This window comes from Copadichromis virginalis, linkage group LG4 (genome assembly GCF_057382275.1).
Source record: "Copadichromis virginalis isolate Kocher_CV1m ecotype Utaka linkage group LG4, C_Virginalis_male_GT1.1, whole genome shotgun sequence".
Classification (NCBI taxonomy): Eukaryota; Metazoa; Chordata; class Actinopteri; order Cichliformes; family Cichlidae; genus Copadichromis; species Copadichromis virginalis.
Genome location: NC_140621.1, coordinates 30,088,534 through 30,108,166, shown reverse-complemented (window position 1 = coordinate 30,108,166; position 19,633 = coordinate 30,088,534). Strand labels below are relative to the sequence as shown.

General features: G+C 39.5%; 1 protein-coding gene across 2 annotated transcripts; it reads right to left on the bottom strand.

Annotated features, from left to right (window-relative positions):
* Positions 1–336: 336 nt before the first annotated feature.
* LOC146711815 (uncharacterized) lies at positions 337–18,724 on the bottom strand. Of its 2 annotated transcripts, XM_085454837.1 has the most exons (14): positions 18,538–18,724; positions 7,086–8,882; positions 6,658–6,837; positions 6,300–6,398; positions 6,066–6,175; positions 5,924–5,982; positions 5,696–5,826; positions 5,469–5,603; positions 4,717–4,759; positions 4,520–4,557; positions 3,173–3,260; positions 2,383–2,578; positions 1,670–1,702; positions 337–1,322 (listed from the first exon to the last, which is right to left on the bottom strand). In XM_085454837.1, the coding sequence occupies exons 1-14, from the start codon at positions 18,587–18,589 to the stop codon at positions 1,194–1,196; spliced, it is 3,090 nt and encodes a 1,029-aa protein (XP_085310963.1). In that variant the 5' UTR covers positions 18,590–18,724; the 3' UTR covers positions 337–1,193. The 2 variants fall into 2 exon arrangements, with proteins under 2 accessions (XP_085310963.1, XP_085310964.1); XM_085454838.1 differs by lacking the exon at positions 1,670–1,702.
* Between the last annotated feature and the right edge of the window lie 909 nt (positions 18,725–19,633).

The window sequence follows — 19,633 nt, the reverse complement described above, 5'->3', positions numbered from 1 at the left end:
ACTAATGGATGCAGCTAGGTCCCAAAGACTGAAGTCCTCTTGAACAAAAACAGCTACTTATTGTTAATCGACTACAACCTACAGTCGTTTAATATAACCCACATTTTTTTAATTCCACTGTGCACAAAACACCTGGTTTAAAATAATATTTAACAGTTTCTGGACTGGACAACGTGAGCTTTTAGTGGGAGTTTAGTGCAAGCTGCATGCAGCCATAATATTCTTGTAGCTCTATATTCCAAGTTGGTAATTCTTTGTTTTGGTTACATATATTTATAATTTTACAACAAAATCTACAGTTACACTGACTCACATATGTGAATGATGAAAACCAAGTGCAAGGCTCTTTAAATTAATTTATTTCTGCTGGATGTGTGCACACAGTCTTTTTCTTTACAAAAACACACACTTATAAAACAGTCCATTCTCTCAGAAGCACAAAGATAAATATATATAATTTATACAGAATCCTTAAAAAAATGTTTACAAATGATTTTTGGCACATCGAAAAAAAGCAGACAGGCTTCTTTTTTTTGCCAGCTTAGCACAATGTTTCCTATTCATCAAACAGACTATTAAACAGGCACATTTTGCAAGTGTAGCTTCAACAGATACAGACTGCTACAACATAAATCCCTTTAAATACTCCCAAACAGGGATCCAGCCCCTTTAGTCATTCATGATTTGCTTAATACAAAAAAAAAAAAATCACATCCTTTTAGGAAAAATAGCAGGTACCCCATAAGAACCCACATTCAATTTACCTCTGATTTATATAAAAACTAATAGTAAACTTATTATATACTTTAGTGCAATTAGCAAAATAAGATGCTTCATTTTTAAAATTCTTTTTGAATTCATCAAAGCATAAAATAAGGATTAAAAGTCATCTCTGTTGTTAAAAAAAACTGTTATTATACTATATATGAATGTAAGGAGCAACAGCGACATCCACTGGTTGTAACCATTAAGAGCAGACATGATGCACACAAATGAATCTCTTTGGTAATTTTCAAGATATTTTTTTTAAATGTCATTTGTGATTCATCATTAATGCAGATAAGCTCAGAGGGTAAAGTATCTTTATAAATAACTCTTCTCAGGATATGTATCTGTAGTCCCAGAGTTTCAAACCAGTTACTTCTTTTTGATCCCGTCTTCCTCGCTCATTTGTAGGTTTTAGTGTTTTCGTTTCAGTTTTTCTTCTCGTCTCCAGGTAAGAAGTAAGGATTTTCATGGCCTTGAACCAGATACGAGTAACGAGATGTATTTTTACCTTTGAAGGTCATCATTTCTTCTGGGTTGAGATCGTACGATCCCGTCTGAAAAGTCAGTAGAAGGAGTGAGTGTGACACTTTCATAAAGAAGCAGGGACTTCATAGGTTCACACACTTTTAAACCCACAAAACTCAAGACCCACACACAAAGGTAACCCCAGTCACCAGTGTAGACTGAAAAATTATTTATCACTACTCCCAAAAATATTGTCAGATGAATTTCTTTGAACATGCTGGATTTAGTGTGAAGATGAAAGCGCACTGCTGAGAAATCCCCGTTAAAGCTCCCCATCACCCAGAAAACCCATCACCTTCTCACTCTGGCATCTCTAAGTTATCAGCAGGGGTGTATCAAGGCAAATCAAGAATCTAAAAGCAAAGCCATGCCTTACCTTTTTCCATCCTTTCTGCTTCCGCTGAAACCCCTAAAGCAACATACTGGGAGTCAGGCAAAGCAGGGAGCGTGGCAGGGGGCTACATGCTAGCACTTTATTTACGATCACAGGAGTTAAAATGCATCATCAAAGCATCTGATTTATCTGGGTAGTGATGCAAGAAGGTTATGTGCCCAGTTATTAATTTGCAGGTCAAAAACAAAGGTCTAGTCTAGCTAAATCTGCCAGAAAGCAAGCTCTACCCACACATAGTTGCAGCTGTAGGTTGAGAGCTAGCGATCGTTGCCTACTAATCAATAGATTGGTGGGTCAGTTCCTGGTTTTTCCCAGTCTGTGTGTTGAAGTATCTTTGGACAAGTTACTGAAGTTGTCCCCAGTACATCCATGTGAGTGTGTAAATATTTTAAGTTCTTAAGCATAGAAAAAAGCACTTGTTTAAATGTATTTATGTGCATGAGGCTTATAGTAAAAACTTTTTTTATATAAGTACTGTTTCATGTTCCATCTCCATGCAATTTGTTTTGTTTTCAACCTGCAAATCCTTGTTTACTGAGTGGGTTAATAAGCAGATGCAATCTAGATGTGAGATAATGAAGCAACTGAATGAACAAACATTTGATTTAGTTAGTAAGCAATAATATGCAGGACTTTCAGACTGAGGATTAGCAGTAAATAACTGAGACAGCAGAAAAACAGCTGCGGTAACTCACCATTCCGTTGCTTTGATGCCTTTTGTCCACCAGGACATTACTGCTGCCCCCTTCTGTCATCTCTATAGGAGGAGCTCCATCCCATTTACTGTTGGCACGGGGGATGGGCATGATGCCAGTAGGCCAGGGCTGGTTTAAGTCTTCTGTTGAGTAAGGGCTGCTGCTAATGTCTTGCTTTCTATTTGAGCACAGCCTCCTGACATACAGAAAATAGAACAACAGTCACATTTTATGTTCTATTTTATATCTTGCTTTATTTTTTAAATTCAAGCAGTGAACTCCCACAGCAACAATCGTTTATTATTAACTGCAGCTGAGCAATTTTGTTACTCGTGCTTGCTAATGCTATAGTTGCCGCATATACACAAAGTCTTGAGGTTTTTTAAAATCTTAAAATTTGTGTCAGTTTTTAAAAACTATTCCGTCTGCTGGTCCAACAGTTTTGGATTCAGTTCTGCAGACACACTAAGTCTTTAGTTAAGTATAGTTTTTCATAGAGAAAAATTAACATGATTGAGGCTTTTGTTTTTCACAGGAGTGCAGAATATAATCACAACTTTGGCCCCGAGTCCTAAAGATTTTTAATAGCCATTTTATTTATTATTCTGGGCAAATGACAACTTGCCCATTTCCAGCCAATCTAGTCCAAGCTACAAACGACCATTTGCACAGATAACTGGAGCTGTAAGATGCAGAGCGACTTCATTATCTTTCAGTGTGAATCACAGGCAATCAGTACATATGAGCAATGTTTGGGGGGGGGGGTATAAGTGATCTATAATATTCTTACCAGCAGCAGTATATGAGCAAAGCCAGGATAAGAATGAGTAGAATTCCTCCTAGTACGCAGGAAATGATCACCACTGCCAGCAGGGCCGCTGTGAAGACACAATTAAAAACATTGTGCTGTCAGATGGACCCAAGAACACCTTCATCAACACTATTCATCATTTTGTACTTATTGAAACTCATTTTAAACTGGATGTATTCTACTTTCATCTTACAAAACCATTCATCAATTTGACTACTGTGTAACTTTCAGATCACCAAACGAATCGTAATATTAGCTAATCATAACCCGAGAAAATTCAAAGTGCAGTTTTAAAAGATTATTTTATTTATTAAGGGAAAAGGACTAACCAAACGTACTGTACCTAGCCCTACATAAAGAAAACAACAGCTAATAATTGGTAGTAACACCACTGGGAGCAAGTGCTTCAATCAAGCATTTGCAGAAACAGACAATGAGTCTTTTACTTCACTGTGGAGAAATGTTGGCTCACTCTTCTTTGCAGAATTGTTTTTATTCAGCCACATTGGAGGTTTTTCCAGCCAGTTTAATTCACGCCATGGACCTGAATTTGACTAGGACAATAGCTCTAGTAACCTTCTGAAAGGTTAAACTTTTGTCTCATCAGTCCAAAGAATATTTTCCCAAAAGTCTTGGGGAACACAAAGATTTGATATGGCAAATGAAATCACCTTTTAAAAACAGCATTTTGTATTTACTCTGGTGATATTTGTCCAATATTACAATCAGTTTGATGAGTTGAAACATGTGTGACAACGATGTAAAAAAAAAAAAAAAAAAAAAGAAGAAATCAGGAAGCGGGTAAATACTTTTTGACAGCCCTTTATTTTAATCCCTTATGTATAACCTTTGGCTGTCTAACATATTTAGAGCCACTTAGTTATTCAACTAAACAGTAGAACTTTTAACATATCCCTGTGGCTACTTCAGAAGTATTCCCTTAGGTATTAATATATCCTAGTTAGAAATCTCAGATATATATTTAAATAATCTACTGATTGGAAGGTTGGTAGTTCGATCCCTGGCTCCCACTAGTCTGCATTCCAAATATCCTTGGGCAAGATACTAACCCCAAGATGCTCTCCAATGCATCCATCAGAGTATGAATGTGTGTGAATGGTAGTTAGAAAGCACTAACTAAGCACTAAAACAAACATAGAAGACAGTGCTTGTGTGAATGGGTGAATGTGGCATGTTGTATAGAGCTCTTTGAGTACTCTGGGAAAGCAGAAAATCGCTATATAGGAACCAGTCCATATACTGTGCAGTCTATATGAGTTCTGCTTCTTTAGCATTTCCCCTTTGTAATACTGATGTTATACTCACAGTCATTGCAGTTGAATCCAGCATACCCAAAGGGACATCTGAAAGAAAGCACAGTGACATTCACATTTCAGAACTCCCCAGAACCATAATGGAGTTCAACAATAAATCCACATGGGGGAGCCATATTTTAATACTGTGCTCCAGTGGGAAGACGTGCAAAACCAGAAGACAGAATTTTAAAAAATGTGTGTACTTACGCTTCACACACTTCTCCCACTGGCCTCTGTCCGCTTGGACACGCTGCAAAAAGAAATAGCAATTGTAACTTAGAGATAATGCTTTGACCAATGAATGTTTCAGATTCACTGGACAGAAACATTTAGCGCTCATGATGGCACATCCAAAAATAGGAGCACTCTGGGAGTCTCTTCACTTAAAGGCTTGCTATTAAACAGTTTACGAGTTGTATGCTGGATTTGTTTGAGGCCTACGGTCTTATTCTTTAACAGTATTTCCTATAGCCGATCTCCTTGGTCACAACCCTACACACAGAGGCAAAGCTGCAATTCTTCCACATGTTTCCAGGGAAACATCCCCATTAAAAAGAAATGAATTAGAGAGATAAATGAAGGAAGTGTCAGGGGTCGGCATGGAGAAAAGGCTATAGCTCTTGACCTTGTACGTGAGTCTCACTCCCTGTTGATTCTTCTTCTCATTCCCACACAGAATTTTTTTTGCAAGGATAAGAAGGTTTTGTTACAGTTCTCGTGACTGTAGACGAGCTCGGGAAATTTCGCTTGAGCTTAGTCTTAAAAGCTGCAGGTGGTCAGCTTTAGTGGTCCATGCATGAGCCTTTAATGTATAATACTATTGCAGCAGGATGTTGTGAAGGCAAAAAAAAACATTAAAGACTTGATGTAAATACTAGAGCATGTGGTAGTTTCCTCATTTAAATCCAACACAGGTCTGGATTACGGAAAAAGTAATAATCCGAAATAGTCACTTTTACCTTTGCAACTAGTGTTTGAGTACACATTGGAGATGTAGCCATCTTTACAGGCACAAGCAGCCTGGCCATTTGTATTTGTGCATACTGTAGTGGAGACTTCACAAGGTAATGGGCTCAGCTCACACAGGTTTATACCTAAGAAGGGGCGAGAACAGAACAGGCTATGTAAATCAAAGATACGTTATTAACTGATCACTTGACTTGTATAGAATGTAGTCAGCATTTACTTGTATATGTAGCTTGACCCAGAAGTCCAGTGGAAGTTTTTATAGCTTCATTTATGGCGTTATTAACGGTAGTTTGATTTTCAGTGGTGTCACTAAACACATTATTTACAGTTGCTTGCACGCTACCTGGTCTGGAGATTTATAGAAAACAACCAACAGAGGTTAGACACCTTTTTTAACATGTGGCATCGCATCTTTGTATAACAGGAAAGTGAAACATGTACTCACTCAAGTTGCACAACATCAGACCGGATATACCCTGGCTGTTTCTTGAGGATATCGCTAAGCTGTGAAACAGAATAAACACAGTTTATTGATTAAGTTGACAAATTCTAGAGCTACCCAACATGTTTCTGTCTTCATAACCTACTGTTGCTGAAATTTCAGCAGCCGTCATCTGGAATATCTTTGAAGACCTGTTGAACATTTCATTTTGAAATGTTAAGGTGGTAAGATGAAGCCTCCCTGGGAACACATGGGCTGCGTGATGAAGAGGAAAAGAGAATATAAGGCGACAAATTCACTATTAACACCCAATTACACTTTCATTTACGCATTAGACTTTTTGTCTGAACAGACATAAAATGTTTTAATTTTTTTTTACCAGGTACACAATGTCCATTCAGCAGGTAGGTACCAGTGAGACACTGGCAAGTGCCATTAAGACAGATGCTTTCAAGTGGACATGGGACAGCTGGACACACTGGCAAGCAAGAAAAGAAAATGTATCCCATAAACAAATGTTATTTCTGTTTTGTTAATTACAAAATACCCTTTTTGGCCACATGGAGTGAGCACAAAAAGAAGTTATATACAGCTTTTATATAACATTTTTTTGCAAGCTAACAGTTGCTTCTTTATATCTCCAGGATATGTGGGAACATTATTATTCATGTCAAGGTGCATGTCTGATTTCATAATGTGTATTCTAGTCTATAGAAAAGCAATTTAAAGGTACAAACCTATGACTGGACTCTGCGTAGTGGTGGGTGGAGCTGGAGTGGTTTGGTTTCTGGTAGTGATCTGTGTTGGTTGCAGGGTGGTGGTTGTGATGTTAGAGACGGTGGTTGGAATGGCAGTTGTAATGCCACTAGCTTCAGTTGAAAGAGTTGTAGTTGCGGTTACTGCAGTGTGATTTGTCACTATATCATCAAAAGAAGAGAAACAATCAGATCAGAAATAGAGATAGAAAATACATGGATATGGGTATTAAAGTATGGTACTGTGTGAATATGCATATTTAATAAACACAATACCTTACTTTAACCTATATCCTAGTATGCACTCTCATGAAATACTGGATGGATTGTCATGAATTTCCTTCTCACCTCCATGATATAGTATATTATTTACAAGAACACATCAACATGTATCATGCTGTTAGTATTACCTCCTGAGCTTGCTGTTGAGGGACTAAGGGTGGTGGCATTTCCACTGGGGGGTACGATGCTATTGCCTGGGGAGGTGCTTGGAGGGAAAGAGCTGGAGTTGGAGATGGTGGTGGGTGAAGAGGGTGAGGTTCCAGCTGTGAGTGTTGTGTTTATGGCAGCAGTTGAGGACAAGGGTGCGGTAGTAGATGCAGCAGTCTCAGGAGAGGTGTTAGTAGTGTTTGGTTGAGTAGTTGGAGTTAACACAGCTGTAGAGCTTACTGGGGTGAGTGTTGTTGTAATTGCTGTGCTGTTGCTGGTTTCTTCAGTAGTTGAAGTTGTGATGTTGCTTAGTGGTGTAGTTGCTGTAATAAAAGTTGTGTTGTTGCTTGTGGGTGTGACTGGAGTAATGTTAGTTGAATGGTTGCTTGTGGGAGATGTAACCATAGCCGTGCTGTTGCTTGTGTGTGTAAATGGTGTACTGGCAGTGGTGTCGTTGTTAGTCTGGGTGACTGGTGTACTTGCAGTTATGTTGATGGTTGTGTTTGTGACTGGCATAACTGTAGTTGTGTCATTACTGGTGTTGGTCATTGGTGTGCTAACAGTGGTGTCATTGTTAGTCTGGGTCACAGGTGTACTTGCAATTGTGTGAGAGGTTGAGTTTGTCACTGGTGCACTTGTAGATGTGTTATTGCTGGTGTTTGTAATTGGTGTACTGGCAGTGGTGTTGTTAGTCTGGGTGACTGGTGTACTTGCAATTGTGTGGGTAGTTGAGTTTGTGATTGGCGTAACTGTAGTTGTGTCATTGCTGGTGTTTGTAATTGGTGTGCTAACAGTGGTGTCATTGTTAGTCTGGGTGACTGGTGTACTTGCAATTGTGTGGGTAGTTGTGTTTGTGACTGGCATAACTGTAGTTGTGTCATTGCTGGTGTTGGTCATTGGTGTGCTAACAGTGGTGTCGTTGCTAGTCTGGGTCACAGGTGTACTTGCAATTGTGTGAGAGGTTGAGTTTGTCACTGGTGCACTTGTAGATGTGTTATTGCTGGTGTTTGTAATTGGTGTACTGGCAGTGGTGTTGTTAGTCTGGGTGACTGGTGTACTTGCAATTGTGTGGGTAGTTGAGTTTGTGATTGGCGTAACTGTAGTTGTGTCATTGCTGGTGTTGGTCATTGGTGTGCTAACAGTGGTGTCGTTGCTAGTCTGGGTCACAGGCGTACTTGCAATTGTGTGAGAGGTTGAGTTTGTCACTGTTGTGCTCGCAGATGTGTCATTGTTGGTGTACGGTGTACTACGAGTTGTGTAGGTGGTTGAATATGTCATCATTGTGCCGTTCCCAGTGTCTGTAACTGCTGTGCTACTAGTGGTGTCATTGTTAGTCTGTGTGATTGATGTACTTCCAGTTGTGCCATTGGTGGAGTGTGGTGTACTTAGAGATATGTTGGTAGTTGTGTGTGGGATCAATGTACTTGTGCTCATTGTTTGATTCGTGGCTGGAACAGGAACCGTGGTTGTATTTGCAGTCTCGCTATCGCTGGTAGGATTGCTCGTCCCTGGCCTTGCAGTCGACATGCTTGCGTCAGTGGTTGGAGGTGATGGAGAGGGAGCTGGGCTGCCAGTGGTCACAGTACCGTTCTCAGTAACCGTAGTATTAGTAGTGATCATGGACTGAGTGCTCAGATTAATTGTCTCTGCATTGGTCAGAGTTGTGTGCACAGTTGTGAATTCTCGAGTAGTACTTTCTGTTGCTCTAGTCACTTCTGAAGCAGTTGTCAAGCCGCCGTCTGTGAGGGCACTGCTTGGATTTGATTCAGTTGTTTCTCCTAGAATGAACACAAAAGCACAAAAATAATCAGATTTTTACCTTCTCTTCAAGTCCAAAGCTTGCCACAGTAAAATGATTTTTTTTAAAAAGGGCATGTATAGGACAGATATATATATACTGCCTCAACTATTCTTTAGTGGGAAATCTACGTCATAACTTACAATGCAACCGAAAAGCCTTCTTAAATCTGCCATAACCTTCCACGTAACCTGAAGTGCCCCTCCCAAGAAATGTAACTACATGTTGGACCGATGAAGTCCGCACTGACTGAATGGCGTGGAAGGTTGTGTTGTAAGCTTAAGAGGGGTTATCGGTTATGCCCCAAGTTACGACATAGATTCAGGTATAATTCAGGCATAAGTGTTTAGTCCAGATTTTAATGCTAAACATCCAATGTCTAAAAGAAAAGACACTCTCCTATTTAAATCAATCCCACCTGTAGTGGAGCGGGTAGTTGTTTACTCGTGGACTGAATTAAATTGACATTGAAAATGTTATCAATGCTTTTCAAGTCCAGATGCCCTTTACTCTAGATTAAAAATGAAAGGACTTCTGCTGCTGTGGCATCTAGGCAAGTATGCTGAAAACACCAAATTGCATCACCTTTCAGTAAAATAGTTGATGAGGTTTTAAAACAAAAATGTGTTACTTATGTACAATTTTATCAACAATATATAAATGAATGTTCAAGAGTATTCAGTCACAAATAAAATTTGACGTTGTGTTTTTGTCCAACAGGTATGTCTACTGACTAAAGTGTGTGTGTTTTTTCTTTCTAGCATTTCTTGGGGGACATGTCCTTCTTTACGTCGTAAATACTCCACTTCTTTCACCAGCTAGTTGCTGCTCCAATAGCACATCATCTACCTCCATCTCAACCAAACCCCATCCCTAGCATCCTCTTCTGTCATACCAGCCTTCTGCTTGTCCTTCTTCACTACATCCATAAATCTCATCTGTTGTCTTCCTCTTTTCCTCCTGCCTGGTAGCTCCATGCTAAACATCTTTACAACATATCCACTACCCCTCCTCTGCATATGTCAAAACAGGGTGAACAGGGTGATCCGAAGGGCCAGCTCTGTTCTAGGATGCCCTCTGGACCCAGTGGAGGTGGTGAGTGACAGGAGAACGGCGGCTAAGCTGTCATCCCTGATGGACAACATCTCCCACCCCATGCAGCAGACTGTGACAGCACTGAGCAGCTCCTTCAGTGGGAGACTGCGGCACCCACGGTGTGGGACGGAGAGATTTCGCAGGTCTTTCCTCCCCACTGCTGTCAGACTCCATAATAAAGACTTTAACTGATCAAGCACACACATCCATACATATGCAATAATACTAAGTGCAATAATCCTTTCTGTCATCGTTGTATTTTTACTCAGTTGTATATAGTATTTGTATTTGTATTCTATTCTTATCTTATTGTATATTTATTTTATTTTATTCTACTGTATATAGTATTTTATTTTATTCTATTCTGTACAGTTGTGTACTGTATTTATTCTTATTGTATTCTAATTTTTGCCTCATAACTTTTGCACTGTCCACTTCCTGCTGTGACAAAACAAATTTCCCACGTGTGGGACTAATAAAGGTTATCTTATCTTATCTTATCTTAAAACCATCTCAGACTTGTACAGAGATCCTTTTTTAACTGAAATTTGCAGAATTATCCTGCTGAAAATCACACAATGAGAGCCAACCTAAACAGTAAAGTCGACAGGACTGTCCACCACAGCAACAGTTGACCCTGTTACTTTGATGGACAAGGACTTTAAGCTGTAATCACACGAGGTCATGACTTAAATAAAAATCTAAAACACAGCACATAGAACAGTTGAAAAAAAATACTGAATTTGTTGATAAGAACTACCGTAAACAAGCTGCCTTCTGTTTGTTCACTGTGCTGTTCTGACGCCTGTTCTTATTTAGCCTGTTCCCATTCTTTAGGAACAGTACAAACAGTAGGCGGTCTTTGATAATGAGTGATTACATTCAAAGCATGTTTTTTCAGCAGCCAGAGAGGATAGATATTCTACTGCCAGGAGTCAGATGGGTGGACGCCTTACACAAATAGTTTTCTCCAGTGGTGAAAAAATCAAGACTAATATCAGATCCTGAGCTTGATTTGATTACACTGTGTGCACAAGGCCAGTGTGTGACCTAATGTCTTTATCACTTAGTAACCGAGGCTCATTTAAAGATGAAAAACCAGAGGCTCCAACATGACACACCCTGTGATGCATTCAGTGAGCACACACCTATACCCAACCTCAAAAGTCATGTACTGGAAGACAAAAATAAGACATTGAGCAGTTAAATAGATAAAGAAGTAACAAATTATAGTTGAAATTCAACTGTCACAGTTGACGTTTTCAGTGATCATAAATTAAAGGAGTGGCAGAACTAGATATTGATATATGAGGCAACAGAGCATGAAATCATTGCTACGAAATGCATATCAGTTCCTGGATATTCAAGATCATGGCTTAAATACATCTTATTAATCTTACTGGATAACCAGAGATTTAGATTAATGGAAAAACCCTCTTAAATCAGATCCAGCCAGTCACGCAGTGACGTTACATTCTCAGTGAAATTTTAATAAGATATAATGCAGACGTGTTTCCAAGAACAACTAAAGATGAAGGTTCAATTTGTACCTTTTTACATCATTCCTGCATATCTTCAACTCTCTACAATCTCACATCAAATTTATGTCAAAAATATTTATTAATAATATTTATTATCAAAAGTACGTAAAGTTTTTAGTCATTTTTTTAAAAACTGTTTTGCTTTAACTGAAACTAAACAGCCAGTTTCAGCTAAGCACACCATCCTGTCAGGTGCGTGACTCCACTACAGCCGAGTTAATGTCACTGCCAGCAGCAGGTGCATTTCCGTGCTGATTTGAGGCACTGCAAATTCCTAACATTTTAGTAGCACTGCCAATTTAGCACACAGCATTATTCTACAATTGCAATTAATCTTGTTGACCCCATAGAAGTAGCAAAAAAATAATAATAATAATAGTAGCACTTATTCTAAGTATAAGGAGTCATAGTAAACTTTGTCAAAGAGCCTTATCGTTTGTTATCAGTATTTCTATATACTGGTCAGATTGGAAAGTTTACAGGCAGTCTCCATGAGTTGCAGTAGTTTTTAAGTATCGCCTTGGTAAATATGTATCAATGTCATTTAAAATAAGGAACTAAAGTCAGTGTGCCCCAGGGCAGCTGTGGCTACAATGTAGCTTGCCATTGCCAGTGTGTGAATGTGTGTGTGAATGGGTGAATGACTGAATGTAGTGTAAAGCGCTTTGGGGTCCCTAGGGACTGAGTAAAGCGCTATACAAATGCAGGCCATTTACCATTTACCATTCCTAACATTAGCTACAGTTGTGCTCAGAGCTAATTGGCAAGCAAATGTATGCTAACCCAATGCTGTCAAATAAGTTTCCAAATTTGGAGATATGGAGAGATAATAGTACCCACCGCAGTATTCCAACCGCAGCATCACGTCATCCAATCTTTAAAATCATTTTTAACAGATGTGAAATCTCTTGGCCTTACACTGCCGCCAGAAAGAAAGCATTATAAAGTACAATATGTATTTTATTTTGTTTATTTTAGCTGTATCTGATGTGTCAATAGTCATCAATTGGGAAGTGGTTTTTCTTTTTACTGTCAAAGTAATGGTGAGTGTTAGTCACAGACTGTATATTAAACCACCATGACATCACCCATTTGTTCCTCAGCTCTGACTTTTGAAACATCGACTTTAGCATTTTGGTCACTGCCAATAATGCTCGAGTAGTCTTGTTGGAGAGATGGATGAATTTAAAAAAAATGCACCGCTTCCTTTTACGATGCAAAAAATCAACTATAGACACAAAAACAGTTTTTTTAGTCTGTCAATTTTAGGATGGAGTTGGACATTTGGAGTTTTAACATCAAAGTCCAAATCAATTGACTGCCTCTCTGTCAAATTTGTCTCTTCCTTTTTCACACCCAGAGGCCTGTTGCTAGTTAACAGTACTTAACTATCAATGATTAATGGTTATTCATTTTAAGGTCACTGGGGTCAGGTTTCTGGCATTGTTGTAACAAAGCTGTAATATTTTGATTGGGTTAATACAAAATCTTACAAATCAAATCACAACTTATATCTAATCTTAATTTAAATCACCGAATACTGACACCATGAGCTGCAGAGGAGAAGGATATATACATATAAATGCAATATAACCACTGCACTTGAATGGGAAGTATGTTCACATGCAATGCCATAATCACATAAACAAACCAAGAGGTTCCTTACTGCATGTTATTTAATAACTATCTGCCACTTTAGCCACGCAAAACTGGAAAAACAACTCAGGCAGTGAAAGACATCTGGCTTCGTCTGCGGACATATTGTTTACAAACACTGATGTGGCAATAACTAAATGAAATGCAGATTTAATTACCAAGACATGAAAGCACTTTGTCCGTTTGAGGATTAGTTATAGATAAATGTCTTGGCAGCAGTAAAAAGTAATTGAATTTAGCGGTGTACTTTAACAGCCATTTAAAGTAGGGTTGTACTGATTGTGAAATTCTGGGTCGATATTTAAGTTTAACATAATGATTTGGCAAACAGCAGATACCAACGCAAATGTTTGATTTATTGTTTCTTTTCTGTTATTCATTCTCGCTTTTATGACAAGGAAACAAAAGAAATATCTTGCTTTCAGAAGCAATAGTCGTGATTTGTCAGAGCTCTGTCTCATCTTATCTCTTGCTTACAGCTTAATACCTGGAAAGAAACTGGAACCAAAATGCAGGGACGGTAATATCTAAAAGCGTTGCTGATACATTAAGTGTTCGGATATTTATCTGAATGAAGATTAGTTCATGCTACGGTCACATCATAAAAACAATAGTTTGTTTATGGACAGAGGGAAGTAACAGACAATAGGGTGTCACGGATATGAATGCATATGTCATGAGAAACACAAATATGATGGTTCTCTTTTTGTCCTCATTTTCATATTATTGTTTGTTTATTGCCGCTTCTCCAATTCCATTCACATGGAAACATTGTCTGAAAAAGTCCGTACAGAACAGTACACTTCGATGACGTCCTGGCTGAAGACTGATGGCACAATAGCAACAAATTGTGCCCGCCTGACCACAGACCACATCATTTCCAAACTACGTGTAGTAAGGCCCAGCCTAAGGCCTTTATTTTTCAGTTGGCAAGTTGCCATAATGGAAAAGGTTACCAAAAACCCAAGACCCAGTCCAAACAGACAATCAGTGAGTAGTATTGTTGAAAGAAGAGTAATTAAGAGCACACTCTGTGTTGCAAGCCTAACAGGCAGCCTTGTCTCTAAGGATTTAGCCTACAGCCGGGTAATCCCCTGCAAATATAAAAGAGATGACTGGGACAGGCAGGGTGACAAGTGGGGTTAAGGTCGACCTGTGAACACACACTCGGGAGGATATGGATTAGAAGGTCCGGCTTTGCTCCGATTCCAATAAGGATGTTTAATAAACTATCGCTAAAAGCTCCTGTGACTGTCCACCTTTATCTTTCCCTTTATTTTCTCAATGCTAACATCAAACAAGCACAATGGGGAAGTTTATCTGTAGTCAAGGAGATGTTTGTTTCTAGCTGCCGAAGCTTCGCCAGACTTCAATTTACTCACAGAAATAGAAAGAGACAGAACAAGACTTTGGCACTGATGCTCATGTTTCAGTTCAGGGCTTTAGTGACGCAGTAGAATTTCTATAAAGTACCTGCTCATGAACAGACCGTTAGATCCTGTTCCCTAAACACACATCCTTAACTTCCTCTCAATGCTGCCACTCCCAGATAATACATGGTCGTCATTGCCGATAACACTGGGCGAGGGCCAGTGGAATCTAGAAGGAACAGTACAGCGCTGCAGACAAAGAATCTCCTCTCTTCTGTGTTGCTATGAAACTGTTCGTTCAGTTCATTAGTGCAAACTGCAGTCTTGAAATAATTCCAGCAGCACAGAGCTGGACCAGCTGATCAAAGACTGCACACAGAGCAGGAGATGAACTGACAGGTTGTGACCCAATAGCCAGGAAGAGCCCGAAGCCAGAAGCCAGGATCTCATTAAGGAGAAAGAAGAGTCTGGCCAATAGTGTGTGCAGTGGTCGTGCGCCTAAAATCATCTAAAATGACATCTGAAACATGCTGTTCCAAGGCAAAAATGCTACAGGCATACTGGACCATGGCTCGCAGCTAATTACTGCGCACACTTTGTAGGTTAATGGGAGCGAACAAGTCTTGCATGCTGTTTTATGACCTCCTGGTATTTAAAAGCTGTTTTAAATGTCATGGAGCACTGACAGATACACACACAGGTCAGTTTCTTGCTGTATCCACAGAGGGGTAAAACCAGGACTGAGGGAGGCCACATCAAAGCTACACAGCTGATGCCACTTGAGCAGGAGCGTCCTTACAGGACACAGAGAGACTTTTAATATTCATTAACCAACAGTCAGTCATGCAGCTAACTGTCTCATGTTAACAGTTCTGATAAGAGGATGCACACAGATGCCTCAGAAGCTGGATAGAGTAGTTAATCATATGATTAACTACAGTCTACAGTATATAGACAGAACTGATAAGAGTAGCAAATATTAAATTAACAGACAACTTTTTGTTAGTAGCAACAAACAATTTGCATTTACAGCTTTTTAACTACTGCAAGTATTTTTTTTTCCAAGTTATATAATAAATCCAGTCTATCAGCACCCAGGATTACTGCACTTTTTCGTCAATACCTTAAAACCAGAATTTATTGGTTCAGATAGAAAACTGCAGTAATTCAAGCTTGGTGTACCTAATATTTATGCAACTGATAGCCTAAATCATAGAAGGGCATGATGCTGAATCACTTTGACGCATTACTGTAATGAAAGCAAAAGTGCCCCCAAATGCAAAAGTTGAAAAAAAAAATTATTCTTAAATTTAATTTGATTGTGATCATTAATCACACAGGCCTAGAGGTCAGTTGTTGAGCCCCCGACAACCACACGTCTCTAAGAAAACATGTCGATTCCCAGACAGCTTAAATTAGCGATTGGTTGTTGTTGCTGTCACTTGATATAAAATCTGTTGCTATAGCTTCAATCACACAGGCTTGGGATGCTAAGGAAAAATGTAGATTCCCCACCTGGAGGCAGCATCATCTAACATCCGCTCACAGTCAAGAATATGCATTTTTCTTATTGGTTGGTTATCAGTAGGTTAATAAAGGTGCAAGGCTTTAATATTTTTAATTGTCTTATATATGAATATATTAAATATCTTTATATTTTGGATGTCTTGAATAAATGCTATCTAAAAGGCTAGCTATAATATAGCATTGTATATTATTGTATGTCATTATTGTTTGAAGTCCTTTCATTAAACTCTTAAATTCTTTATCACACATTTTATTTTTTATGATCCAAAAACAGGTTATAAAGTCTATTACTAAATCTTTACTTACTTACATCTGGATTATCATATAAACGTAATCTTGGTCAGAACGGTAGCTCTTCCTGCTGCTTGATGCCTGACACCCACATGTGCTGGCCATCATGCATAGAAACATATTTACTGCAGAGGTGGGAGTTAAATAAATGAATACATAAATACATGAACCTGACCTGATATCTAATCTGAGTTTCTATTCATTCCAGAAGATTATGTCATACTCTAGTCTTTTCTTTGGCCCCTTCCTTATCAGACAGACCAATTTGTGGTATCCACAGTGGGAGGAGCCAGACAGACATGAGTTCTCTATTCTCTGTATGTGAGCAAACAGGGCTCTTTTACTGCAACTTGGGAGTAACAGATGGCTCCCTGGAGCAAGAGCTCACTTGCAGGGCTTCTGCACATATCATATCCAATTAAAGCTCCGCCAGCACATGCTTTCCAATTACAGAGTGAGATTTACTGCCCTGAAGCAGGTCTAATCCATCTGGATACAGCAGGGACACTGTGACAGAGGAGGGAAAGAAGGAGAAGAAACAGCAGCGAAAACATGATGAGAAGTGGATATAAAACCGGGTGCCAAGAGGTAGGATGGAGGGAAATGAGAATGTGAAGCAGATAGTAGCACAGATAGGAATGTTTAATATGGCAGAACAATTACCATTATTCAGAAGCAAAGAATAACTTAGAGGCAATTGTGTTGTAGGACAAATGATTGTTGCAAAAGCAGGGTTAGTAATGTGTGAATCAAAAACTGTCCACAAGAGAAACTCAATAGAAAAATACTCCTTTTTTTTAACTTCCACATCTGTTCCTTAACTGCTGAGTCTGCCATGCTGACCTAATGATGACTGGCCTGAAAACACGACACGTGGAACAGACAAGACGCAGCACATGGCGTGAGAGGAAGCAGTAGCGGGAAGAGGAGAGACAGGCACTGAATGTGCTCTGCTGCTTTCATACAGGAGGCTCAAAAACATGAGGCAGCAGCTTCAGAGGAGGAGGAGCACAACCTTTAGGAGGTCTTTTCATCTGGACTCTTTACTGCCGCTTCACACTCGCTAAAGTGCGTCAGCTCCCCACAGTTTTCTCCCTCCCTGCTTAACTGCGTCGCTATAGAAGTAAACACATGACATGAAAAGAGAAACACGCAGCCTGCAGGCTTCAAGTGAGACTCCGGCACATGACAGCGACAATTACTCTCAGTCATCATACGAGGAGCTTAAAACACAAAGATCCACTTGAGAGGCAAGATAATAGAAAGAGCGACAGATTTATTTAACTGCAGTTAAGTTTAGTGACAAAGGCTCTAGTGAAGATTTTTCTCAGAATAACTTGAGCAGCTTCACTACAGTTTGGAGGGTGCACAGAGTAAACTTTGTGTGTGGAGTGTGTTGCGCTTCAGGGGGTCGCCTGGTGTTTGAACGATGCCTTCTCCCTGGCATGAGTCCACCCCCAGAGAGCTTTGAGTCACACTGAAGGAGTTGAGTCAGGTTCAAAACTATCTGGGGAAAATCCCCACCAATGAAAGTCTAGTTAAAAAACAAAAAGTTGAGTGTGCAGCACTTACTGGGGATAAGTCACGTGGTTTGATTATAGTATACCCAAGGAAAAAAGTTTATGCACTTTATTCAACCTTAATTTCCTAAATTGACTATTAAACAAACTCACAATAAATGGCCTTAAACTCTTTAGAAGGTGAGTTTGGTTACTGCACACGAAGACTGGATTTATTAACATTTGTACAACAAAGGCGAACACGAACACTGACCATGAGTCATTAATCATCAGTCTCAGTCATAATGGCCTGTTAATAGCTAAACATTTACAATTTTCCTGGCCACACAAGCGCTGGAAACCACATTACCCATCCAGAAAAATCAAAGTCTAACTAAATCATAGCTGAAGTAATGGCACTATTAAGGATTTAAACACAACACCAACGGCCCCACGAGCTTTCTGTGCTTAGAAAAATCAAACCATTAAATTAAACAAGAATGCCCAATTACATTCTTCTTGCCTCAATATAAGTAAAATATAACTCAATATAACTAAAAACTTATATAAATCACGTATTCTAATTGAAATTAAGTAATGAACAATAAACAGTAACTACACGGTGTCTAACGCCGTTGGAAGTAAACTTCACTCACCTTTGGCTGCAGAACCAAAGAGAAACACCGCAAACAGACAAATGAGAAACATCTTTAAGTTGTTCTGACAGTTTGTAAAGCCGCTCCTCAGAGAGGTGGTTAGCCGGTTATGAAGTTCGCGTCCGGCGGGTGTAACAGTGTATAACGGTTCACTTCAGGCGCTGTCTCCTCTGGTCTGCTACAGGTGGCTGGGGATCTCAGACTGGGAGCTGCAGACTTTGACAGGGTTAAAAGCTTTATCCCCTCCTCTGATTGGCTGCCTGTCCTGTCACTTATCATTACTGTACCGGAGCTGCAATGGCTCTGCCTCCACCCACGGACCAGGGCTTTGGTTATAATTATTGCCAGCAACAACACAGAAGAAGACTTTGGTAGAGTGTGCAAGTCTAATTTTAGCTCTGCAATGACGTGAAAGTTGAAAAAGAGCAATTAGCGCCTTATCAATGACGAAAGAGTCGCAAAGAAAAATGCATCAAACAACAAAGGGGTCACGGTGACGATGTGAATTAGGGCTGCCCCCCTCAGAGGCTCTGAGACAAATCCTCAGTTTCAGTTATTTTCCACTGGGGGTTTGCTGGTTTCAGTTTGGTAGCGTTTACATTCGTTTAACTTTCATTCATTTCAGTATTAGTTATAGGGGATTTTATAGTATAATGAGGTTGTATGTATTAACCTTAAAAACACTGATCAGGTCAGCAATTTCAGGTGCAGCATGCAGATGTTAGTGGCAGAACATGGAAGCATGTATCCATCCTGCTTACTATCAAATGTTCAGGCTAGTAGATAGAAGAGGAGTTTAAGGATGTGAGGTGTTTTCTTAGCACACTTTGAGCCATTTAGTACCAACTGAACATTGTTTACATGCCACAGCCTACCAGGGTGTTGTTGCTGAACATGCCAATCCCTTTTCGACCACAGTGTAGCCATCGTCTGATGGCTGCTTCCAGCAGCTTGCTTCTATACCATCTTCTATACCAGGGGTGTCAAACTCAAATACACAGTGGGCCAAAATTCAAAACTGGAACAAAGTCGCGGGCTAACGTTAATATTTATTGAAATATTTTTATTCCTCCAGATATAAGAATTAATCTTTTCT